The sequence below is a fragment of the Maniola hyperantus genome, chromosome 10 (genome assembly GCF_902806685.2).
Source record: "Maniola hyperantus chromosome 10, iAphHyp1.2, whole genome shotgun sequence".
NCBI lineage: Eukaryota > Metazoa > Arthropoda > Insecta > Lepidoptera > Nymphalidae > Maniola > Maniola hyperantus.
The window spans coordinates 204,668-231,591 of NC_048545.1; the positions used below are offsets into that span (position 1 = coordinate 204,668).

The 26,924-nt window shown below is 46.2% G+C and overlaps 1 protein-coding gene across 1 annotated transcript in view; it reads right to left on the bottom strand.

The window, feature by feature from the left end:
* Window positions 1-4,316: 4,316 nt before the first annotated feature.
* The window catches only part of CCHa2 (neuropeptide CCHamide-2), a 32,497-nt gene continuing 9,889 nt past the window's right edge, over window positions 4,317-26,924 (bottom strand). The window contains exons 3-6 of the mRNA XM_034972805.2: window positions 18,260-18,327; window positions 13,696-13,822; window positions 5,309-5,382; window positions 4,317-4,704 (exon numbers count right to left, since the gene is read on the bottom strand). Coding sequence (XP_034828696.1) covers window positions 4,642-4,704; window positions 5,309-5,382; window positions 13,696-13,822; window positions 18,260-18,327 — 332 coding nt within the window. The 3' untranslated portion in view covers window positions 4,317-4,641. The remainder of the gene's footprint in view (window positions 4,705-5,308; window positions 5,383-13,695; window positions 13,823-18,259; window positions 18,328-26,924) is intronic.

Below are 26,924 nucleotides of genomic sequence, written 5' to 3' on the forward strand. Positions count from 1 at the left end.
AATCCTTTCTTTGCGGGAGTCTACCTACTGAAATTTTGTTTGTGTCTTGATTTTGTGAATTGTGATTTTGTACTACAGATCCTAGATAATGATAATTACTACAAGGCTTCCTTATCCCGGAGAATCAGAGTTTCTCCAAGAATTTTGGAAACTATATCCAAACTATATTAAAAAAAAACTAAGTTAAGGGCATCGACTGGGCATAAACAGGCAATACCTTGTGATGCGATCGATTTGCGGTCAATGGAGGTCAGCCTTTAACTCATTATCATCATCATCATTATTATCAACAACCAATAGACTTCCACAGCTGGACAAAGATCTTGTAGGGGCTTCCACCTCCTGCGCCTGCGTCTTGCGCCTCCTGAATCTAGTGGCCTTCCAGCGACTGGTTTAATGTTGTCCATCCACCTAGTGGCGGGTTCTCCATTGGTTCGAGGTCGATATTCTAGCACCTTGGGACCCCAATGTCTATCGGGTTTTCAAACTATGTGTCCTGCTCACTGCCACTAATTCAGCTTCGCAAGCCGTTGAGATATGTCGGTTACTCTGGTTCTACGGATCTCCTCATTTCATGGGATCAAGTAGAGAAACTCCGCACATAGCTCTCTCCATCGCCCGCTGAGTGACTCTGAGCTTTTTTATTAGGCCCGTAGTTAGCAACCTTAGTCTCTGCTAAAATAATTAAGTATTATAGCTATGATTATTTAGCGTTGCACCATAATGTTCGACTCGATCACGATCCATAAGCCCCTATAATGCGTTCCAGCCCGCAAAGTAAACATTACTGTGGCAGTTACACGTAATGACCAACAAATGGAATAAAACATGCAACTGTGAATGAATAAGACAACAATAAGTCCCTAAGTGTAAGCAACAGAAGATTGTTTTTATTAAATTACAAGTTAGTCCTTGACTGCGTCCTCACATGGTGGTATAAATGAAAATGCACTCTAAGACGGGCTAATTCGTAATGGGTATAGTGTAATATGTACGAATTGTCAGTTTAAACGTAGCATGTTCATATTAGCTGTAACATAAAAATGCAACTCCTCAATATATCGAAGTAGGTTGCCTGCACATCGGATTGAAAGAGAGGTGATGCTAAATGTATGTGGGTTAAGTAGTTAGGCAATACGATTAAGACAATGTAAGATTTCTTTATTAGTATTGTTAGTCCATAAGCGAGAGTAGATCATAAGCCGGCTCTCAATAAACATCTTCCACGGTTGCCACATTTTATTATTACCTACGGTCTCAACATACTTCAATAGCAGTTACATTGAACCCAGAACCCATATCAGTTTCTACATGGTATCGTTAATCGTACAGGTAGTGTAGTAGCTAGCCACGGCCGTAGCCCCCCACCAGACCAGACCAGTGACAATTTTAGAAATTATAATTTGCAAAGCTGCCCATGCCGGGAATCGAACTTGGGACATTCTGTATATAACCATAGCTATTATAAAAAGCTTGTTCTGACTCACTGACTGATCTATCGACTTAATCAGCCCTAAGCCGCTGAGGTTAGAAACATGACATTTCGACAATAGTTTTCTTATATAATTCAGGTACGCACTAAAAAATTATTTTAGGAAATTCAACCCCTAAGGGGGTTAAATAGGGGATGGAAGTTTGTATGAAAGTTCAGCATTTTTTTAAGTAATATCTATGAAAATTGAAATTTGGGCTTCCAGGGTAAAAATGAAGAAATATAGTTCACGACAGGTCGATATGGCAATCGGGGCATGAAGTGGGGGGACGCCCCGAACGTCTGCCGCGCCGGAATAGCACGGGGGCTATGCGGGTGTGCGGGGGTTCCCTCCCCCGATCGCCATCTTGATGTGTCGTGTCGTGTCTGTGTGTGTGTGGAAATTCCCGATTTTCAAAAATGAAACCGGGGCGGAGTAAGTGTGTTACTATAAGTTGATACACTGATCTAATATCGAGGCCGGGTGTGAAGGCGACTCCTAATTCGCAATTAGCTAATGGAAGGGATCCCACGCTAATGTGCCAAATTCCAAAATTTGACAACACGCCCGAACTATCGGATAAGCCCCATACAACTTTACTTCGATTGTACTCATCTGTCATTTACTGGGAGAGCAACATGCTACAGTCAAATTGCAAACTATTGTAATTAAAAATTCGAAATTAACGATTATCTAAATGTACATATAAAAGGCAAAGGTGACTGACTGACTGACCGACTGATCTATCAACGCACAGATCAAACTACTTGACGGAAAAGGCTGAAATTTGACAAGCAGATAGCTATTTTGATGCAGAAAGGATTTTTGAAAATTCAACCCCTAAGGGGGTAAAATAGGGGTTTGAAATTTGTGTTCCACGCGGATGAAGCCGCGGGTATAAGCTATTTGTCATGCAAGAGTTCGGACTTTTACCATTAAAGCTTGATAAATCTTAAGTTTTACTGCAAAGTCCTGAAATTTACCATATATGCGCCTTTTACAGTAGCATATAATATGAGATAGCATATAGCATAGAATATAATAATAGAATTGTGAACCAAATTCTATTGCGGAATAAAACAAGGTGTAACCAGAACGTTGGCAAAAACGAAGACAGGATAGTACTGATATGATACAATAAAAAACGCGAAAAAATTAAAAAAATCTATATTTTGTAAAAATTCAGGATTAAAACATATAAAACATCTGACTGACGCTAAAGGTCAACAAACGTTACGTTAGTAGGCCACTCGAAGTCTATGCCGCGTTATAGGCGGGGCATTGACCCAAGTTTTGCGCATTAATTGTTCCGGTGCTTCTTTTGCTTGTTCTCAGGTGGAAGAAGCGCCGGAATAACCAGCTCTTAGCTTTAAGTTGTAATGTGTGGCACAATTGTATAAATAAACGTCTTTTCTTTCTTTCTTTCATTATACATTGCGGGTTTAAAAAATACCAAATAACTAAAACTACAAATTGATGCAAATGGTTATTGGTATTGGATTATGTTTAGGTAGTATAACAATAACGCTAAGTTTAGTGATTGTCTAAAACCTGCATCAATCATTATTACAATCTCAATTGTTCTGATTGGCTGAATTTGTGCGATTCTTGTTGCAACAATGCATTGTGGCCAATAGTGAGCGAGCATTAACCAATCAGAGATGATTGCGATCGTGACATTGTAGCTGTCAAACAACCGCGGTAGAGCCACTGGTCACACCGGTATGTGGACGCAACGTCGAACATTACTTTGCTGTAGCTTGTTCGTCGAACATGCGCGTGGGAATTAAAGTAAAACACCAAAAACAGATTGTGTGTAACCATTTATTATTAAATATACACAATCTCCATGAAACTTTGCTCCACTACGCCATCATAATGTTGTCACGGACGCCGATGGTAAACTTATGTTAGCTATAGAGATGCTAAATATATCAATTTACGCTTATTATTATAAGTTAAGATAAGTTTATACATAAACAAGTTACGGAGTTTTAGTTATTTAACAAATATTTCGAAGTAAGATGGTGAAGCTATATTTTGGACACCACACGGGCATCATCTAGTAATATATAATCTCTTTGAATATTCGAAGCCTTTATCTATATTTTAACTTTCATTAAACTATCGAAAGAAATATAACATTAGTTACAACACTTGAACAGTACGAAAACACATTTATGCTAAGAACATTAAGATTAATCAACTTTTTCATTGAAGTAGCCAGAATATATACAGCTCGAAAATATTGCAACAAAAATCCAGCCTTTAAACAACAAAACATAATTGGAAGTAATTTATTTATAAATATTTGTTTGTGTTACACATTTAATTGACGAATAATTTTTCTAAAGAAACTTACAGCTTAAGTATTTGACTTTTAAACATTATTTATATCTAAAACAGTCAAGGTAAAGTCCAAAAAATAAGCCCAGTCTAGATTTTGTTAAAAAAAAATATTTTTATTGCTATGAAAGTAAAAAGATAAACATGTTGAAATAAAAGTAAAAACAATTTGTCTGTCAAAGTTATAGCCGACTACAATAAAGGGAGAGCTTTACATTTTAGGTCATGGGTCATTCAAATCCTCAGACTAAGAATCAAGGAGACTTGTCAGACGCATTCAGAAGCGTATACCCGAAAGGGACAAAACAAGAAAACAAATCATACTTACGTATGAAAGCAATGTTTCAACATTTGCGTTCGCTACAACGGTTACAAACTAGCCCAGTTCTACACACCTTCAATACTAAATTTAAAACAGAAAACTAAATAAAACTTGTAATATTTGCAATAAATTACTATCACAGAGGTTTGTTGGGCACAGTTGTCATCTGTGCCCAACAAACCTCTGTGATAGTAATTTTAAAAAGCTAAACTATGACAAAGACAAAAAAGAGTGTGTTTATCACTCTTCAGAGTTTTTCTATACACCTAGCTTGCTCTAACAAGGTATTATTATTTTGATGCAAAGTCCCCTTAATTCTTAGTCGGAGTTCAAATCAGGGACTTAAAATGAAAACTTGTTTGCTTAGGTATGGGTTAGATACTTTAAAAAAATTATCTCTCTACAAGTGAATGGGCTTAATTCGCTGAACAATTTTCAAAATGTACATTGATGAATGAATCGTATTATTTTGTCTATTCATACATAATATATGTATATAATTTATACAGTTTCGAACAAGTACCCGTCGTCGTTGCTTTGCCTTGAGCGCCTGTAGTAGTCCATCTGTAACAAAAACACAAACAAACACTTTTAGAGTCAGAATAACTAAATGCAGAAATGATTACTATTCATATTTCACATGCGAAAGTGTGTTCATTTGTTGGATTGTCCTTCAATCGCGTCGCAGCGGAGCAAAGGAAAACCTGAACAGTGACATACTACTTTGATTTACTACCCTACTTTTTATCCCAGAACATCAAAGAGTTCCCATGGAATTTAAATCCACGCAAATTAAGTCGCGGGCATCAGCTACTTTCTAATAAATAAATATTAGAATAGAATAGAATAAGTATATTTTTATTGAAGTTAACTTTTACAAGTGCTTTTGAATTGTCAAATATGTAGTCTAATTTACCACTATTTCGGAATGCCGTTCCTACGTAGAAAAACCAGTAAGAAACTCCGCGGTTGCTCCCATAATTTACAATACTGTGTAAGCATTTGCAGCTCCGTGCATTGCTGCACTGCGGGAGAGCCGTGATGGCCTAGTGATAGATGCGTGGCGTCAGCATGGTGGACCACGGCCTAAGCCCTTCTCATTGTGAGAGCAGACCCGTGCTGAGTAGTAGTGGCAATGGATAGATCACGATGACGATGATTCACTTACCCAATATCTGAGAATGTTTCGCAGCTTTAGCTTCATAGCATCTCGAGCAGTGGGCCCGTCACGATCGTAAGCTCCTGTGAATGAAGTTATAATGAAATTGAGTGTGTTGTGGCCTCTTTCCAGACTTGGGCGCGTTTGGAACCCTTTGAAGCTTTAGTTTTAAATACGTAATTAATTATCACCACTATATCATCTTACGAATGAACAATTTTGACCATCAGTAAGTGTAACATGCTACCTATTCTGAATAAATAATTTGACTTTGACTTTGAAACAGTATAGCATAGCGTAGTATTAGGATTAGGATTTCATACCATACCAAAAGGAAACTTATTATTAGGCTGTTAGTCCATCCGTCTGGCTACAAGTTTATAGTTTCAGCTATAATAGATAGTTAGTAGGTCTATTTGCAAAATACGTGTTCTATTTCATTCTGTCTCACACTAAATCCTTTAGATGTATATTATGTTTGTCTTTTTACCCGACTGCAGCGAAGCCTAAAGGAGGGTTCTGTGTTTGACCTGTATTTTGGTGTAACTCTTTCATTTCATCGAGTTTCAAATCACAACAGTGGTAAACAAATCATCACTTCAAAAATATAAACCTCATACCAGAAACTAGAAAAAAGGCATTTTATCAACATTATGTTTCAGTTTTATCTCAAAACAGTACTAAGTTGAAGTTAAGGTTAGATTGTAGTATATACTCAATAGTGAAATAAACAAATGAAGATTTTAGAGAATTGCACCCCCTAATCGAATTTTCAAAAATTCTACACGAGTACGTGTACACGTATCTATGTATGTTGAGAGTCGAGCGAAGCCGGGGCGGGTCAGCTAGTCAATTACAAAAGGCTTCACGAAAGTGGGCCATTAGTTCGCAGGTCATAGCACGAGGCGTGCGGGGCCCACGGGGAAAACATGTTAAAGTTAACTATTTTAACTTTCGTGATGAGTAAATAATTAAAAAACAACTACATAAGCGAAACTGACAGACAATACAGTGGTACTACGGTACTACGCCGTAGCACCATTGCTACGAGTTTATAAAAGAGTCATGTTATAAAATCAATCCGTCGCTCGTAAACATTTCCTCTGAAGCCTCCGGTCATTGTGACCATCCCTTATCGTGCCCGGTGGCAGATTATCTTTACATCACTCTATGGAAATATATCATCCTTCCTCGTAAATCTTACAACATTACGTTATGACGCCCCATTTCATTTTATGCGACTTGTTAAAAATGTAACATAAAGTCTTCAATCCACTTCGAAGGGGCGTGCTATAACATTTTGAACCTTACAACTATGTTTAGAGGTTGTTGGTTTGCAAGCCTCTATGTAAGAGCGTAGGAGGTCAATCGCTGATAGCTCATGAGTTCATGACGTAGCAACGGAGAGTAAGCGCGTACGACGAAGTGACATAGTCCAGTTTTATGTTGATGAAAACTTAAACTCACCTCTTTGAACGTTGAACTATATTTTACTAGATGCCCACGACTTCGTCCGCGTTTTTCAGGTACCAACTTCTTAAATATAGTCTACGTTAGCTTAACTTGGTGCGGCAGTAAGTCGCTGGTGGTCAGGCATGACCGTAGCGATAACATCATGAACTGATGGAAATTGCAATACCTAAGTGCCTAAGTATAGTAAAGCAACATCATATTTTATTCTAACATGCCTATTTACATATCTACATAATGTCTGGCTATCTGTCTATATTTTGTCTATCTATCTAACAGTGAATGAAGAATGGTGAGTATACCTCCGTCTCTAACAGGGATGATGTCATCTCCTGCAGCCAGCACGCCGTACGGGTGCGGGTAACCGGGATGTGGCGGCGTCTCCGCCTGGCCCAGCTGCCGCCCGCCCAGCCCCTCGGAGTTGATGACTGCGAAACAAACAATACCTCCGTCTCTAACAGGGATGATGTCATCTCCTGCAGCCAGCACGCCGTACGGGTGCGGGTAACCGGGATGTGGCGGCGTCTCCGCCTGGCCCAGCTGCCGCCCGCCCAGCCCCTCGGAGTTGATGACTGCGAAACAAACAATACCTCCGTCTCTAACAGGGATGATGTCATCTCCTGCAGCCAGCACGCCGTACGGGTGCGGGTAACCGGGATGTGGCGGCGTCTCCGCCTGGCCCAGCTGCCGCCCGCCCAGCCCCTCGGAGTTGATGACTGCGAAACAAACAATACCTCCGTCTCTAACAGGGATGATGTCATCTCCTGCAGCCAGCACGCCGTACGGGTGCGGGTAACCGGGATGTGGCGGCGTCTCCGCCTGGCCCAGCTGCCGCCCGCCCAGCCCCTCGGAGTTGATGACTGCGAAACAAACAATACCTCCGTCTCTAACAGGGATGATGTCATCTCCTGCAGCCAGCACGCCGTACGGGTGCGGGTAACCGGGATGTGGCGGCGTCTCCGCCTGGCCCAGCTGCCGCCCGCCCAGCCCCTCGGAGTTGATGACTGCGAAACAAACAATACCTCCGTCTCTAACAGGGATGATGTCATCTCCTGCAGCCAGCACGCCGTACGGGTGCGGGTAACCGGGATGTGGCGGCGTCTCCGCCTGGCCCAGCTGCCGCCCGCCCAGCCCCTCGGAGTTGATGACTGCGAAACAAACAATACCTCCGTCTCTAACAGGGATGATGTCATCTCCTGCAGCCAGCACGCCGTACGGGTGCGGGTAACCGGGATGTGGCGGCGTCTCCGCCTGGCCCAGCTGCCGCCCGCCCAGCCCCTCGGAGTTGATGACTGCGAAACAAACAATACCTCCGTCTCTAACAGGGATGATGTCATCTCCTGCAGCCAGCACGCCGTACGGGTGCGGGTAACCGGGATGTGGCGGCGTCTCCGCCTGGCCCAGCTGCCGCCCGCCCAGCCCCTCGGAGTTGATGACTGCGAAACAAACAATACCTCCGTCTCTAACAGGGATGATGTCATCTCCTGCAGCCAGCACGCCGTACGGGTGCGGGTAACCGGGATGTGGCGGCGTCTCCGCCTGGCCCAGCTGCCGCCCGCCCAGCCCCTCGGAGTTGATGACTGCGAAACAAACAATACCTCCGTCTCTAACAGGGATGATGTCATCTCCTGCAGCCAGCACGCCGTACGGGTGCGGGTAACCGGGATGTGGCGGCGTCTCCGCCTGGCCCAGCTGCCGCCCGCCCAGCCCCTCGGAGTTGATGACTGCGAAACAAACAATACCTCCGTCTCTAACAGGGATGATGTCATCTCCTGCAGCCAGCACGCCGTACGGGTGCGGGTAACCGGGATGTGGCGGCGTCTCCGCCTGGCCCAGCTGCCGCCCGCCCAGCCCCTCGGAGTTGATGACTGCGAAACAAACAATACCTCCGTCTCTAACAGGGATGATGTCATCTCCTGCAGCCAGCACGCCGTACGGGTGCGGGTAACCGGGATGTGGCGGCGTCTCCGCCTGGCCCAGCTGCCGCCCGCCCAGCCCCTCGGAGTTGATGACTGCGAAACAAACAATACCTCCGTCTCTAACAGGGATGATGTCATCTCCTGCAGCCAGCACGCCGTACGGGTGCGGGTAACCGGGATGTGGCGGCGTCTCCGCCTGGCCCAGCTGCCGCCCGCCCAGCCCCTCGGAGTTGATGACTGCGAAACAAACAATACCTCCGTCTCTAACAGGGATGATGTCATCTCCTGCAGCCAGCACGCCGTACGGGTGCGGGTAACCGGGATGTGGCGGCGTCTCCGCCTGGCCCAGCTGCCGCCCGCCCAGCCCCTCGGAGTTGATGACTGCGAAACAAACAATACCTCCGTCTCTAACAGGGATGATGTCATCTCCTGCAGCCAGCACGCCGTACGGGTGCGGGTAACCGGGATGTGGCGGCGTCTCCGCCTGGCCCAGCTGCCGCCCGCCCAGCCCCTCGGAGTTGATGACTGCGAAACAAACAATACCTCCGTCTCTAACAGGGATGATGTCATCTCCTGCAGCCAGCACGCCGTACGGGTGCGGGTAACCGGGATGTGGCGGCGTCTCCGCCTGGCCCAGCTGCCGCCCGCCCAGCCCCTCGGAGTTGATGACTGCGAAACAAACAATACCTCCGTCTCTAACAGGGATGATGTCATCTCCTGCAGCCAGCACGCCGTACGGGTGCGGGTAACCGGGATGTGGCGGCGTCTCCGCCTGGCCCAGCTGCCGCCCGCCCAGCCCCTCGGAGTTGATGACTGCGAAACAAACAATACCTCCGTCTCTAACAGGGATGATGTCATCTCCTGCAGCCAGCACGCCGTACGGGTGCGGGTAACCGGGATGTGGCGGCGTCTCCGCCTGGCCCAGCTGCCGCCCGCCCAGCCCCTCGGAGTTGATGACTGCGAAACAAACAATACCTCCGTCTCTAACAGGGATGATGTCATCTCCTGCAGCCAGCACGCCGTACGGGTGCGGGTAACCGGGATGTGGCGGCGTCTCCGCCTGGCCCAGCTGCCGCCCGCCCAGCCCCTCGGAGTTGATGACTGCGAAACAAACAATACCTCCGTCTCTAACAGGGATGATGTCATCTCCTGCAGCCAGCACGCCGTACGGGTGCGGGTAACCGGGATGTGGCGGCGTCTCCGCCTGGCCCAGCTGCCGCCCGCCCAGCCCCTCGGAGTTGATGACTGCGAAACAAACAATACCTCCGTCTCTAACAGGGATGATGTCATCTCCTGCAGCCAGCACGCCGTACGGGTGCGGGTAACCGGGATGTGGCGGCGTCTCCGCCTGGCCCAGCTGCCGCCCGCCCAGCCCCTCGGAGTTGATGACTGCGAAACAAACAATACCTCCGTCTCTAACAGGGATGATGTCATCTCCTGCAGCCAGCACGCCGTACGGGTGCGGGTAACCGGGATGTGGCGGCGTCTCCGCCTGGCCCAGCTGCCGCCCGCCCAGCCCCTCGGAGTTGATGACTGCGAAACAAACAATACCTCCGTCTCTAACAGGGATGATGTCATCTCCTGCAGCCAGCACGCCGTACGGGTGCGGGTAACCGGGATGTGGCGGCGTCTCCGCCTGGCCCAGCTGCCGCCCGCCCAGCCCCTCGGAGTTGATGACTGCGAAACAAACAATACCTCCGTCTCTAACAGGGATGATGTCATCTCCTGCAGCCAGCACGCCGTACGGGTGCGGGTAACCGGGATGTGGCGGCGTCTCCGCCTGGCCCAGCTGCCGCCCGCCCAGCCCCTCGGAGTTGATGACTGCGAAACAAACAATACCTCCGTCTCTAACAGGGATGATGTCATCTCCTGCAGCCAGCACGCCGTACGGGTGCGGGTAACCGGGATGTGGCGGCGTCTCCGCCTGGCCCAGCTGCCGCCCGCCCAGCCCCTCGGAGTTGATGACTGCGAAACAAACAATACCTCCGTCTCTAACAGGGATGATGTCATCTCCTGCAGCCAGCACGCCGTACGGGTGCGGGTAACCGGGATGTGGCGGCGTCTCCGCCTGGCCCAGCTGCCGCCCGCCCAGCCCCTCGGAGTTGATGACTGCGAAACAAACAATACCTCCGTCTCTAACAGGGATGATGTCATCTCCTGCAGCCAGCACGCCGTACGGGTGCGGGTAACCGGGATGTGGCGGCGTCTCCGCCTGGCCCAGCTGCCGCCCGCCCAGCCCCTCGGAGTTGATGACTGCGAAACAAACAATACCTCCGTCTCTAACAGGGATGATGTCATCTCCTGCAGCCAGCACGCCGTACGGGTGCGGGTAACCGGGATGTGGCGGCGTCTCCGCCTGGCCCAGCTGCCGCCCGCCCAGCCCCTCGGAGTTGATGACTGCGAAACAAACAATACCTCCGTCTCTAACAGGGATGATGTCATCTCCTGCAGCCAGCACGCCGTACGGGTGCGGGTAACCGGGATGTGGCGGCGTCTCCGCCTGGCCCAGCTGCCGCCCGCCCAGCCCCTCGGAGTTGATGACTGCGAAACAAACAATACCTCCGTCTCTAACAGGGATGATGTCATCTCCTGCAGCCAGCACGCCGTACGGGTGCGGGTAACCGGGATGTGGCGGCGTCTCCGCCTGGCCCAGCTGCCGCCCGCCCAGCCCCTCGGAGTTGATGACTGCGAAACAAACAATACCTCCGTCTCTAACAGGGATGATGTCATCTCCTGCAGCCAGCACGCCGTACGGGTGCGGGTAACCGGGATGTGGCGGCGTCTCCGCCTGGCCCAGCTGCCGCCCGCCCAGCCCCTCGGAGTTGATGACTGCGAAACAAACAATACCTCCGTCTCTAACAGGGATGATGTCATCTCCTGCAGCCAGCACGCCGTACGGGTGCGGGTAACCGGGATGTGGCGGCGTCTCCGCCTGGCCCAGCTGCCGCCCGCCCAGCCCCTCGGAGTTGATGACTGCGAAACAAACAATACCTCCGTCTCTAACAGGGATGATGTCATCTCCTGCAGCCAGCACGCCGTACGGGTGCGGGTAACCGGGATGTGGCGGCGTCTCCGCCTGGCCCAGCTGCCGCCCGCCCAGCCCCTCGGAGTTGATGACTGCGAAACAAACAATACCTCCGTCTCTAACAGGGATGATGTCATCTCCTGCAGCCAGCACGCCGTACGGGTGCGGGTAACCGGGATGTGGCGGCGTCTCCGCCTGGCCCAGCTGCCGCCCGCCCAGCCCCTCGGAGTTGATGACTGCGAAACAAACAATACCTCCGTCTCTAACAGGGATGATGTCATCTCCTGCAGCCAGCACGCCGTACGGGTGCGGGTAACCGGGATGTGGCGGCGTCTCCGCCTGGCCCAGCTGCCGCCCGCCCAGCCCCTCGGAGTTGATGACTGCGAAACAAACAATACCTCCGTCTCTAACAGGGATGATGTCATCTCCTGCAGCCAGCACGCCGTACGGGTGCGGGTAACCGGGATGTGGCGGCGTCTCCGCCTGGCCCAGCTGCCGCCCGCCCAGCCCCTCGGAGTTGATGACTGCGAAACAAACAATACCTCCGTCTCTAACAGGGATGATGTCATCTCCTGCAGCCAGCACGCCGTACGGGTGCGGGTAACCGGGATGTGGCGGCGTCTCCGCCTGGCCCAGCTGCCGCCCGCCCAGCCCCTCGGAGTTGATGACTGCGAAACAAACAATACCTCCGTCTCTAACAGGGATGATGTCATCTCCTGCAGCCAGCACGCCGTACGGGTGCGGGTAACCGGGATGTGGCGGCGTCTCCGCCTGGCCCAGCTGCCGCCCGCCCAGCCCCTCGGAGTTGATGACTGCGAAACAAACAATACCTCCGTCTCTAACAGGGATGATGTCATCTCCTGCAGCCAGCACGCCGTACGGGTGCGGGTAACCGGGATGTGGCGGCGTCTCCGCCTGGCCCAGCTGCCGCCCGCCCAGCCCCTCGGAGTTGATGACTGCGAAACAAACAATACCTCCGTCTCTAACAGGGATGATGTCATCTCCTGCAGCCAGCACGCCGTACGGGTGCGGGTAACCGGGATGTGGCGGCGTCTCCGCCTGGCCCAGCTGCCGCCCGCCCAGCCCCTCGGAGTTGATGACTGCGAAACAAACAATACCTCCGTCTCTAACAGGGATGATGTCATCTCCTGCAGCCAGCACGCCGTACGGGTGCGGGTAACCGGGATGTGGCGGCGTCTCCGCCTGGCCCAGCTGCCGCCCGCCCAGCCCCTCGGAGTTGATGACTGCGAAACAAACAATACCTCCGTCTCTAACAGGGATGATGTCATCTCCTGCAGCCAGCACGCCGTACGGGTGCGGGTAACCGGGATGTGGCGGCGTCTCCGCCTGGCCCAGCTGCCGCCCGCCCAGCCCCTCGGAGTTGATGACTGCGAAACAAACAATACCTCCGTCTCTAACAGGGATGATGTCATCTCCTGCAGCCAGCACGCCGTACGGGTGCGGGTAACCGGGATGTGGCGGCGTCTCCGCCTGGCCCAGCTGCCGCCCGCCCAGCCCCTCGGAGTTGATGACTGCGAAACAAACAATACCTCCGTCTCTAACAGGGATGATGTCATCTCCTGCAGCCAGCACGCCGTACGGGTGCGGGTAACCGGGATGTGGCGGCGTCTCCGCCTGGCCCAGCTGCCGCCCGCCCAGCCCCTCGGAGTTGATGACTGCGAAACAAACAATACCTCCGTCTCTAACAGGGATGATGTCATCTCCTGCAGCCAGCACGCCGTACGGGTGCGGGTAACCGGGATGTGGCGGCGTCTCCGCCTGGCCCAGCTGCCGCCCGCCCAGCCCCTCGGAGTTGATGACTGCGAAACAAACAATACCTCCGTCTCTAACAGGGATGATGTCATCTCCTGCAGCCAGCACGCCGTACGGGTGCGGGTAACCGGGATGTGGCGGCGTCTCCGCCTGGCCCAGCTGCCGCCCGCCCAGCCCCTCGGAGTTGATGACTGCGAAACAAACAATACCTCCGTCTCTAACAGGGATGATGTCATCTCCTGCAGCCAGCACGCCGTACGGGTGCGGGTAACCGGGATGTGGCGGCGTCTCCGCCTGGCCCAGCTGCCGCCCGCCCAGCACCTCGGAGTTAGATGACTGCGAAACAAACAATGCTTTTATCATCACCATCATGATCAACCCATCGCCGACTTGCTGCTGCGAACGAGTCTCCTCTCAGAATGAGAAAGGTTTGACCATTAGTGTCTACCACGCTAGCCAAGTGCGGATCGGTAACCTTCATACTATGTGAACATTACGGAGAACTTTCAGGCGTTTGCGTTTTTTGAAAACTTTGAACTTGTTAAGAGACATCTCCAATATGTCGTCTAGAAGCTTATTGTTCCTCTACAGATCTCATTTCTAATTTGATCACGTAGAAAAACTCTATGCAATTTTTAGTATAAATTGTTAATATACAAAAAGTAATTTTTATGTATGAACTTGCAAAAAATCGGTATATTTTCAAAACGTGTATATAATATGTATTAATTTATTTATTGACTCCTAAGTACTAATCTATATATTATATAAAAGGAAAAGGTGACTGACTGACTGACTGACTGACTGATCTATCAACGCACAGCTCAAACTACTGGACAGATTGGGCTGAAATTCGGCATGCAGATAGCTATTATGACGTAGGCATCCGCTAAGAAAGGATTTTTGAAAATTCAACTCCTAAGGGGGTGAAATAGGGTTATGAAATTTTGTAGTCCACGCGGACGAAGTCGCGAGCATAAGCTAGTATTATATAAGCTTGCTACTTAGTTGTAAGGGAAAAAGAACACTTTTAGTATGTATAGTATTATTTTTAAAAAGTGTGACAAGCTTTTGTTCGAAAAAATTCAATCAAATATTAACGACATGCTCATGAACGTCGAATCTCATTACTAGAGGCGTCATCATCATATTCACACGCGATGGGAAAACAGCGCCTACTTGTGTGAAACAATGATGCTTTCAGTTTTATAGCAAAACTAGATGGTGCCCGCGACTTCGTTCGTGTGGACTTAATTTTTTTTTTAATCCCGAGGGATAAACTTTCCACGATAAAAAGTATGGTATACTAACTATGTAACTTTGTATCACATCAAAATCAATTAAATCTATATATATAAAATCTATATAGATATTATATCAATCTTTCATAAGCTAAGGTAAAGTGCATTTCTTTTTTTAGTCCTTTAGCCCTTAACTGCGACCTCACCTGATGGTATGTGATAGTCTAATATGGGAAAACCTGGAACCATGAGCGGTTTCTACGCGGCATCGTACCGGAACGCTAAATCTCTTGTCGGCACGGCTTTGCCGGTAGGGTGGTATTATGGTAACTGACCTGGTTAGCCTCCCATCCGATCAGACTAGAAACAGTTTTGAAATTATAAATTCCAAATTGCTCTTGCCGGGACGTGAACCCAGGACCTCTCATCTATAAGACGACAGCGCTCACCACTGCGCCAGGGAGGTCGTCCGTCAACAGTTAGTAATGAAGTCACAAGTTAGCCACAGTTGGGTGTCACGCAGCGGGCGCGGGCGGGTCGCAGGCAGCAAACAGATAAACACACAACCAACTTGTGAGCCGCGACTTCTGTGACCTGTACCCGTAGTACAAGATTTTACGTCTCACCAAACCAAACCAAATTCGAGAGTCGAAATACTTCCGCGTTACAGTAAAATGGACCTAAACAGCCTTGAATTTAAGTCAAATATTCAATGCCACTGATTTTAATTTCGCAATGTTTCCGCTTGGAGCGCTGGCTGTAGAAGTGTAGACAAACTTGAGCTTTAAAACAAGGCATTTAAGATCCAGTTTACTGTAACGCGGAAGTATTTCGACTCTCGAATTTGGTTTGGTTTGGTGAGATGTAAAATTTTGACGACCTCCCTGGCGCAGTCGTGAGCGCTGTGGTCTTATTAGTGGGAGGTCCCGGGTTCGATTCCTGGCAGGGGTTTGGAATTTTATAATTTCTAAATTGCTGGTCTGGTCTGGTGGGAGGCTTCGGCCGTGGCTAGTTACCACCCTACCGGCAAAGCCGTGCCGCCAAGCGATTTAGCGTTCCGGTACGATGCCGTGTAGAAACCAAAGGGGTACGGGTTTAATAAAAACTGCCATACCCCTTCCAGGTTAGCCCGCTATCATCTTAGACTGCATCATCACTTACCATCAGGTGAGGTTGCAGTCAAGGGCTAACTTGTATCTGAATAAAAAAAAAAAAAAAAAAACTTGTACTACGGGTACTGTACACGGCGCCATGACACGGGGCGGGGGTTGATTGGGAGACAATGGTGCTAATTAAGTTGTACGCGAATTCCGACTTAGCTGGTCTAAGGCCGCGATTACACTTGTAGATTTTACTCACGTTAGTAGCTTACGTAATGAATTGACTACTTTACTAAGGTAAATGTAGGTACTTATAAGAGTGTTTACATTAGTTTTGTCATAAGTTAAACATGTAAGCCACTACGTGTAAGTTCTCGCGGCATTTACACTATTTCTACTTGCCAATGTTGTCAAGTGTAACTTTGTACCACATCTAAATAATGTATTAAAACAAAAGTCCTGACACCTGACACCATAATAGAGAAGCCTGACACAGATTCACTGATCAACGCTTCAACGCAAATGTCGTCAATCAGTCAGTCACGGTACTTTTTTTAAAATTGTATACGAACGAACGTTTTGATGTATGATGGACTAGTGCGTGCCAGTAACTACCCATTTTATATAATACAATATGCTCTTGTAAAAATATTTTATTAAATAAGAAATATTTATAAGTATTTAAACAAAAAATCTATTTAAGTATACTATATACACATACACTCACACATACACACACACATGCATATGTTGTGAATCACCTACTAGGTGTTTTTTCTAGTTGATTGACTTTTGTATTTTCATGTTATTGTATTATTGTGAAGCTTGTTTAAATTATCAAACGTACTGTTGTGAATTTATATTTAATGTCTATTTAAGTAATCTGTAAAGAATTGTAATCCTATTTGGCCTTATTTTCGGTCTGTTATTATGTGGAATTGTATTGTATGTATCGCTGTTGATTGCAAAAAAAAAAATAAAAAAAAAATAAAAAAAAAATATATATATATATATATAAGCAACACTGTAAATCACCCTACATTAATTTATCAAATAATCAGGTACGGTTGACGGGTTGAAGCACCCGTGGTGACCCCTGGTGATCAACTATCGTTAGTTTACGATTTGTTTTATGCGACCCAAAACAATTCGTCTTCTTTCCAAGTGGCCCACGGAGATTTCAAGGTTAGTAAAAGGTAGCCCACCTGTGTATTGATGGATACTTCTGACCTGCACAGATGAACTTTAAATAAATATTTAATCCTGAAAAAATCCGCAATGAATGCGGTGCAACTTGCTAAACGTTGAACTGATTTTGTGAAGTGATGATAATGAAAGTAATACCCGGCTGAATTTATTGTGGGCTCTTCTCAGACGTGGTTGCGTTTGGAACCCTCGTAGGTTTAGTTTTAAGTTTGCGTAATTAATTATATTATCATCATCTTACAAAGTCAAATCAGCAACTTTTATCAAACTTTTCGGAGTTACAAGTAGGTGCCTATATGTGTTTTTTATGCAAATCTCTATATACCTATAAAAATGAATCACTGAATGTGTTGCTGATCGCAAATTTCGAGAACAGCTGAACCGATTTTTATAATATTCCTTGAAGTACGAGGATGGTTCTTACGGAGAGAAAAATTTAAAAAATTGTATGTATTAAAAAAAATTAAAGAATCGACTGTTAGGCGGTACAAAGTTCGCCGGGGCAACTAGTATAAGAATAAATATCCCTTGCTTTAACAGTGAAAGAAAACGTAATCAGGAAACCTGCATGCCTGAGAGTTCTTCTGAGAGTATTCTGACAGTCCGCATTTGGCTACCTGGTAGACTATGGCCAAACCCTTCTCATTCCAAGAGGAGATCCGTAATTAGTATTGAGCCAGCGATTTATTGATGGTGATGGAGAGAGATCGTCACGTGCTCTCCGAGGCGGCTGTAATTATATGAAGACCGGCTGAATGGCACACAAGAGATCTTACCGAAACTACGTGTTTCATTCAAATTCGCACAACTTCAAACTAAGGACACATGACACGACCTGGCTTGAAGTAATCTAACGATAATGTTTCATTTTGCACTACAACTAGAAATAGAAGTAGTTAGTAGTTTACAAAAGGAAAAGTCTTGACTTACTGACTGACCGAACGCCGAGCCCAAAAGCTTGGACCTAGAAAGCTAAAACTTTGCACATACTTTGTAGTTTTGAATTGACCAGTGCTCCGTTATCCACTGGATAGTCCGCGACAGGTTGAGATGGCAATCGAGATATGAGGCAGGGGGACGCCCCGCACGCCCGCACGTCACCCGCGCTTGCCCGCACCGAGTTACTGGGGGGGGGCTCCGCGACTGCCACTTGACCTGTCGCGGACTACAGGTGGGACAGCGCTAAGGAGAAAAGGAAGAATAGAGAGGTAATGAGGTCGTCTTACGTCCAAGGAGGAGTCGCTCCGCTTGCCGTGGCCGCCGAAGCAGGAGTGGCCGAACGCCGAGCAGCCGCCTGCCGACAGAACATCGTTACACCATCTGCACACTGCACTCCTGCCAACAGTGCCTGTTACTGCACTCCTGCCAACAGTGCCTGTTACTGCACTCCTGCCAACAGTGCCTGTTACTGCACTCCTGCCAACAGTGCCTGTTACTGCACTCCTGCCAACAGTGCCTGTTACTGCACTCCTGCCAACAGTGCCTGTTACTGCACTCCTGCCAACAGTGCCTGTTACTGCACTCCTGCCAACAGTGCCTGTTACTGCACTCCTGCCAACAGTGCCTGTTACTGCACTCCTGCCAACAGTGCCTGTTACTGCACTCCTGCCAACATTGCCTGTTACTGCACTCCTGCCAACATTGCCTGTTACTGCACTCCTGCCAACAGTGCCTGTTACTGCACTCCTGCCAACAGTGCCTGTTACTGCACTCCTGCCAACAGTGCCTGTTACTGCACTCCTGCCAACAGTGCCTGTTACTGCACTCCTGCCAACAGTGCCTGTTACTGCACTCCTGCCAACATTGCCTGTTACTGCACTCCTGCCAACATTGCCTGTTACTGCACTCCTGCCAACAGTGCCTGTTACTGCACTCCTGCCAACAGTGCCTGTTACTGCACTCCTGCCAACATTGCCTGTTACTGCACTCCTGCCAACATTGCCTGTTACTGCACTCCTGCCAACAGTGCCTGTTACTGCACTCCTGCCAACAGTGCCTGTTACTGCACTCCTGCCAACAGTGCCTGTTACTGCACTCCTGCCAAAAGTGCCTGTTACTGCACTCCTGCCAACAGTGCCTGTTACTGCACTCCTGCCAACAGTGCCTGTTACTGCACTCCTGCCAACATTGCCTGTTACTGCACTCCTGCCAACATTGCCTGTTACTGCACTCCTGCCAACAGTGCCTGTTACTGCACTCCTGCCAACAGTGCCTGTTACTGCACTCCTGCCAACAGTGCCTGTTACTGCACTCCTGCCAACAGTGCCTGTTACTGCACTCCTGCCAACAGTGCCTGTTACTGCACTCCTGCCAACAGTGCCTGTTACTGCACTCCTGCCAACAGTGCCTGTTACTGCACTCCTGCCAACAGTGCCTGTTACTGCACTCCTGCCAACAGTGCCTGTTACTGCACTCCTGCCAACAGTGCCTGTTACTGCACTCCTGCCAACAGTGCCTGTTACTGCACTCCTGCCAACATTGCCTGTTACTGCACTCCTGCCAACATTGCCAGCGGGAGCTATGAAACATTTCAGATTTCTTGTGTCAACAATTTGACACAAACGTAAATCCACTCGAGGAGCAATGTTAGCCTAGTGGTTAGCACGTCTGCCTTCTATTCGGGAGGTCGGGGATTCGATCCCGGGCGCGCACTTCTTATAAGTACTTTGCGGAGTTATGTGTGTTTTAAGCAATTAATATAATTTTCTTTAACTGTGAAGGGAAATCACACATTCAAGTGGAATCAAAGAAGGGGAATCAAGGGACATCGTGAGGAAACCTGCATGCCTGAGAATTCTCCATAATGTTCTTAAAGGAGAGTGAAGTCTGCCAATCCGCACTGGGCCAGCGTGGTAGACTATGGCCCAAGCCCTTCTCATTATGAGAAGTGACCCGTGATCAGTAGTGGATCGGCGATGGGTTCATCATGATGATGATGATGCTAATCCACTTAATCGAAGCTGTAAGTAATTTCCCAAAATGAATGAATGAAACGAAACATGAAACTTCAACGTATCTATGGCGGATGGACGCAGGACGGTGATGGTGGTGGGGCGGAAAGTAATTATTGTACATTAGGATGTGGAGGACCGCGACCCAAGGACCCAAGTGAGGGGACATCTTCGTAATTGTGTTACGCCGCGTATAACATCGTTATCCCTTAGCGTGAAACAATCGAGGTGTTATAATCTTTACACACAAATACCTATCCAAAATAATATATTAAGATGTAAAAAATATTTATAGATCAAAAACAATTAATAAATAAATAAATATACTACTATTAAGAGCCTTGTACACATTAGCCCAACGTCTAAATAATTTTCGTCGTTCATTTAAATAATTCAACGTTCCATCCAACATCAGAAGATCCGGAGTTGTTCAATAGTAGCATTAGGGTTTATTTGAGTAGCCGATTCGCCGGCGGCGGCGCGGGCGGGTGGCGACGGCCAAAGGTCGGCGACGAGCTCGGCTAACTGGCAGTTGGCACAGCAAACTGTCGCCGACACCTGAGCAAATCTGACCTGACTCCACGAACCTTAGTGTTCAAATACGTCGGTCTTTGCTTTCAATTTGCCTTGTAAGACGTTGACGTTGTGCGAGAGCCCGGCGTGCGAGTGCGGCTTTGGCGACGAGCATAGGCACCATGTGCTGTGGGAGTGTCCCCTTTATGAGGACTTGCGAGTGTCGATGTTGGATGGGATCGTACGCGGGGAAGCGGGGCCGGTCTTCTACACGGACCTCGTCTCATCGGCGGGGAACTACAACCGGCTACGGGAATTCGCGCACCATTGGCATAAGAGGCGAAGCAGCTCGGAGCGTGCAGGTGCCAGGCCGGCACCACGGAGGAGCAGCAGCGGAGATCACAGCTGTGTTAGTGACGTCTAGCCCCCAAGGGGGGAGAGTGAACATAAGGGACAAGGAAGAGACAAAAATAATTTGTAGGGAGTCAAGAAGGCGCCCCGGGAAAATGCCAAGAGCAAGTACCGAACGGGCGCCCTCCCGCGATTCGGCCCATGTAACCGAGAGGTTGGTTGGGTCATGGGAGGTGGAGGGTTGGCCCAGTTGCCTTGTAAGACGATTGGCGTAGTGTGGCGTTTGAATACGTGTTTAGCATACCTACTAGCCGTTTACTCGCCCACACAAAATAAAGGTCAAACCATCGATGTCCCTAGCCAGTAGCCTGCACCCCTACAAACTGGATATCAATTTGATCCAAGTTGAAGGAGATAGCATATTTGTAGAGCACTGTCTCTGTCGTTGAGACCGATAAAACGTAATATAGGTATGAGTGACAGAGACAACGCTCTACAAAGCCGAAATGTCATTCTAAAGGCCGATGTACGTTACTTTCGGCCGCGTACTCTACGTGTAGTTACAAGTGTATCTCGGGAGTTGAATTTGATCCAAGTTGATTGATTTGGAATGAGAAGGACTTAGGCCATAGTCTGCCACAGTGGTCAGGTCAAGTGCGGGTTGGCAGACTTCACGGTATTTTAGAACATTATGGATAACTCTCAGACATTGTAGATTTCCTTACTATGTTTCCCTTCACCGTCAAAGCAAATGATAATTTGTTTGCAACTCTGAAAAGTTAAATGTGCGTGCCCGGTATCGAACCTCAGGCCTCCCGATTAGGAGGCGGACGTGTTAACGACTAGGCTATCACGGCTCGATTCTTATTATTGATATCACAATAATTAGAATCAAGTGACTTGCTAAATATTAGGTTGACTCATGTAACAGTGCGATTGGAAATGAATATAGGCCATGGGGCGCCATGGGCTACGGCGATTGTACTATTTACGGCTTTTACAAATAATAAACCTTTCATTATTTTCTGGAAAGCAGGAAAGTAGGTATAATGTGAACATAATAATTTTCAACCACATGGAGAACTCTCAAGCGTATAGTTTTCGTCACGATGTTTTCCTTCGCCGTTAAAGCAGGTGATATTTAACTGCTTAAATTCACATTAGATTCACTTGATGATTCAAAAGCACTAGTATAGAGTAAAAAATGCTTCTATTTCATTCATTTTCAAGAAGCAACAGTCAGGCCTGAAAAGCATTCTAAAAATTGTCCGTCAAATATGTAAAGCTACTCTGATGCTGCCAATAGGCTACTTGACTCATATCTAATTTCGTCCAATAAATGATTATTTATTATCGTATTTTGCTTAAGACAACGAAATATATCAATAACAATTATTAAAAACGCGGGATGGATATATAAATCCAATTTTAAAAAATACAGTTTTTATTTTTATTTCAAACGCAGAAAACGCTGTCAGCCATGATGTGACGTCATTCAATATGTAAACAAAGAAATGTCATCCCTATGTCACGCGTGGACTAACGTAGTATCCATATATATAAAATTTAAAGTCCTGACTAACTTATATATCAACGCACAGCCTAAACATCTAACCAGCTGGTCCTAGATACATGAAATTTGGTGGGTGTGGGTGTAACATATAGGATCGTGTTGCGTATATTTATTTCACTGGGCACTCTAATCGGCAACTTTCCTGTGGTCTTTATCGATGCGTTTTTACATTCTCGGATGATACAATAACGATAATTACTATATTTTCCATGTAAACTAGTATAGAAGTCATGTTTATTAAACTTTGGGAGGTTATGCTGTTGTTTACAAATGCATGACGTCAGAGCACAGATAATCTATCGGCCAAACATGGCCGACAGTGTTTTCACCTGTCTAAGAAAAATATATTTTTAAATTAAAGTTTTACGGTTTTTAGGGCGCAAAAAAATATTGTGTTAATTTTTTTGATCTAATAGGACAAATATTAACCATTAACCTACTTAAAAAAAGTGTCAACTAGCCTATTAAATCTAATCATTCAATTCTGTATATTTTCATCCTCTGTACCACAAAGAGATTTCGATGCTACTTTGTTCTTCCCCAGAAACTGAACTGAAAGCTAAATATCGCTCTAGAAAGAGAGAAAGAGAGAGAGAGAGTAGAGTGAATTGCAGCGGGAACTAAACTAGTAAACATTGTGGAGTAGGTTGCGGATAGGATTAGCTCTAACGAACCCCACGACATAATCTGCTTTTCCGTACCTCAAGTTATAAGAGAACACCATATTTTCAAACAAACCCAAAAATACTTGCCGTCTTTTGTTGCATATTATTTTCTAATTATTACTCATGTTATAGATGCAAAGTGAGTTTGTTTGCTGGTTTGTCCTTCAATCAAGTCGCATGGGAGCAACAGATCGATATAGGTAAAGCTAAACACTTGGAGAATGACATAAGGCTACTTGTCAGACCGGAAAATAAAAGAGGTCCCACGGGATTTTTAAAAATCTAAATCCATGCAGACGAAGTCGCGGGCATCAGCTATTCCACTAATAAATAACGCACTAATACATATCATATTACATACAATTAAATAAAGGACGTAAAGGCCTGCCTTGTTAGACGCCACTACTTTTTATACTACAATAATTATCAATACAAGATTTCTTCACGGCGTCGTACCGGAACGCTAAATCGCTTGGCGGCACGGCTTTGCTGGTAGGGTGGTAACTAGCCACGGCCGAAGCCTCCCACCAGACCATACCAGAAATTTAGATATTGTAAAATTCCAAACCCCTGCTGGGTTTCGAACTCGAGACCTCCCACTAATAAGACAACAGCGGTTGCCACTGAACTATTTTTCACTAGCTGATGCCTGATGATGGAAACTCTTTGATTTTCCGGGATAAAAGTGGCCTATGTCACTCTCCAGGTCTTTTTCTATACCCACGCAAAAAATAACGTCAATCCGTTGCACCGTTGCGACGTGATTGAAGGACAAACCAACATACCACACTTTCGCATTTATAATAAGGGTATTGATTGCAATAAGCTACATGATGGAGGATCTAAGCCGCTTCCTCTCATGGTTTAAGGTGGTTCAATCTAAACACGTTGTCAGAGATGTCCGCCACGAGACCCGTTGCGTGATGCAGAGCGCCGCTGCTATCTAACTGCGTTTGTTATGCAGGCTGCAGGCTGCAGGCATAAACCCCCGATAACACGAATAACTTACAAGGTCAAGATTGTGCAGCTCCAGGCTATGTGGAACTATGTATGCAGTTAGTTACTTTGAGCTATTTGGCTTTTCATTTATAATTATCTTCCATAACCGAAGTTAGTTATGAAATAGCTAACACAACAACTGTTAGCTTAGTATCAACAAAAAACGATTTTCAAATGAAACAGAAAACATTTTGGTTGTAATAAATTAACAACGGGAATTGAAATCTAAATACAGGGTGTAACCAGAACGCTGGCAAAAATGAAAGCAGGTGATAGTCTGAACTGATGATTATTGATATTATGATACCTACCACAAAAAAATATAAAATCCTATAACTTCGTAAAAGTTTACGATATATTGCAAATAAAACATCTGACTGACGCCACCGATCAACGAACGTTGCGAAAGTAGGCCACAGGAGTTTTGCGCGCTATACATTGCGGGTTTGAAAAATACTAAATCACTAAAACTACGAAATGAGGCAAATGGTTATTGGATTGTGTTTAGGTAGTATAACAATAACGCTAAGTGTTTGCTAGCATTCTGGTTACACCCTGTATGTAAAGACTAGACAAGGCGCTAGAATGACGACCTCGCACCGGAAAGTGCAGCGTTAGAACACAGACGACATCAAACGAGTCGCAGGGAGCCGCTGGATAGCGGCGGCGCGGCGGTGTAGGTGCTACAGCGGACGTCTATTGTTTGATAATGATGATGATGATCATGATAAAGGACAAGGGACTTTAAACAAATAATACTAAGTGAATTGGATTCTAGAATCAGTATCTTACAATTCGGAACTAGTTACTAGGAGTAAGTAATTTTTCAGAAATAAAAGTAAAGCTTTAATAAACCTGTACCTATATGGTATGTGAATAGTTCTTACAACAAAACTACATTACGGTTCAAACTATTTATAACACAATATCAATTATTATATTAGTAGCTACCTAGTTCAAATATTAATTTTATCAGTTCACCATAAAGTGATGTTCAAGAAAGTATGAAGTGTCTCAGAAAGAAAACAGAAAGTACTTGTGGCGTACAGTGGCGAGAGGCTGTGCAACACCGCCGTGTGTGTGCGGCAGATAACACACGTCACCGCCGTGTGTCTGCGGCAGTCGGCAGATAACACACGTTCGTGAGTGATTGTGATTATCATCTCAGGGGCGACATGTTTTGGTACACTTCTTCTTAAAAGGTTTTTGGTTGCCTATCGCTTAGTTCTTGAAGATATTATTCAAACAAAGACGTCCAAGTTTGTGATACGTCATACCTAAACAAAAATCATGTAGATTTGTGTACACTGTACACTGCATCCGTGATAGGAGCCGTGATAGCCGTCCGCCTTCTGTTCGGGAGTTAGAAGATCGATTCTCACTTCTTGGAGTTATGTTCGTTTTAAGCAATTAAATTTCCCTTGCTTTAACGCTGAAGAAAGTCATCGTGAGGAAGTCTGCATACCTGAAAATTCTTTATAAAGTTTTCAAAGTTGTGTGAAGTCTGCCAATCCGCATTTGACTAGCGGGGTAGCCTAAACCATTCTCATTCTGAGAGGAAACCCATGCTCAGTAGTGGTCCGGTGATAGATTGATCATAATGATGTACCTGCTTAATATAAATCTCAAAATATTGTTCGTATAGTCTCCAAAACCAATTATTCATGTTTATATTTTTGTTACTTTGTCTAATGTTACATTTTATACATCGGGCGATAGAAAGCGCTGTTTGTAGTTTTTCTGCGTGATCCTTTAAGAAAAGGAGATCCGTAGGAATAAAATAAAGGAGAATAACTGACATAATATAGTTCAATGTTTTACGAAGCTGAACTGGCAACAGCCAGAGCACATAGTTCAAAAAACGGTATTCGTTGGGGTCTCAATATGCTAGAATGGCGACTTCACACTATAAGCAGCACAGTATTGGAAGACACCTCCACTAGATGGAGAAACGACATCCAACGAGTGGAAGGCGGCGCAAGACCATAGCGTGCGTGTGGAAGTCCCTACAAGATACCTATGTCCAGCAGTGGGCGCCTATCGGTTGACAATGGTGATAAAAGCCTATTTTAACACCCGTGGAAAGCAACGAAACTCTTTCATAATGTTCATTCATTTGCGATACCAGCAACGGTTTTGATAATGGGATGATGATTACTCCCACAGGTACAGCAGACAAAAATATACTTAGTCAATAAGGCCACGCATGTTACATTTGGCTTGATTAGACCTTTTTCACTCGAATGAAAATTACTTATCTAAACTCGGAGAGTGCCGAGTGAAAGACCACCCGTTGTGGGTTTGCGCCCAAACGTTTTTTACCTCAACGTGAAATATAATGGGAAACGCAAATCATAGAATATGTGAGATCTTGATTGTTACAAACGATATAATATCGACGGTTCCATGAAAAGGTTGATTTGGGTTTGGGTTCTAACTGAGGAACGGCAAAATTAGCTCCAAAATAGCATTTTTAATGTATCGAAACGTAAATCTATAAACATTTCTACATTGTCGATAAAAATCCTTTTACTGCTTACCAATTTGAGTAAAGCTTTTTTCAATAAAAATATTAAGTAGGTACCTATATACTTCGATCATAAAAATGCGTTTAATTTGTTACCTACTGATTCTCTCTTGTAGACACAGTTGTACTGTAGGTATATCACAGAACAATGATAATATAGGTACCAAATATATTAAGTATATTGTTTTGTTCATATTGCATGGCGTATAAAATGCGTGCTGGCTGATGAGTAAGATAGAAGATACAAAACGCACCAAAACAGACAAGAAAATGCTCTAACACCATGTGACCCAAACGCATATGTAACGTATA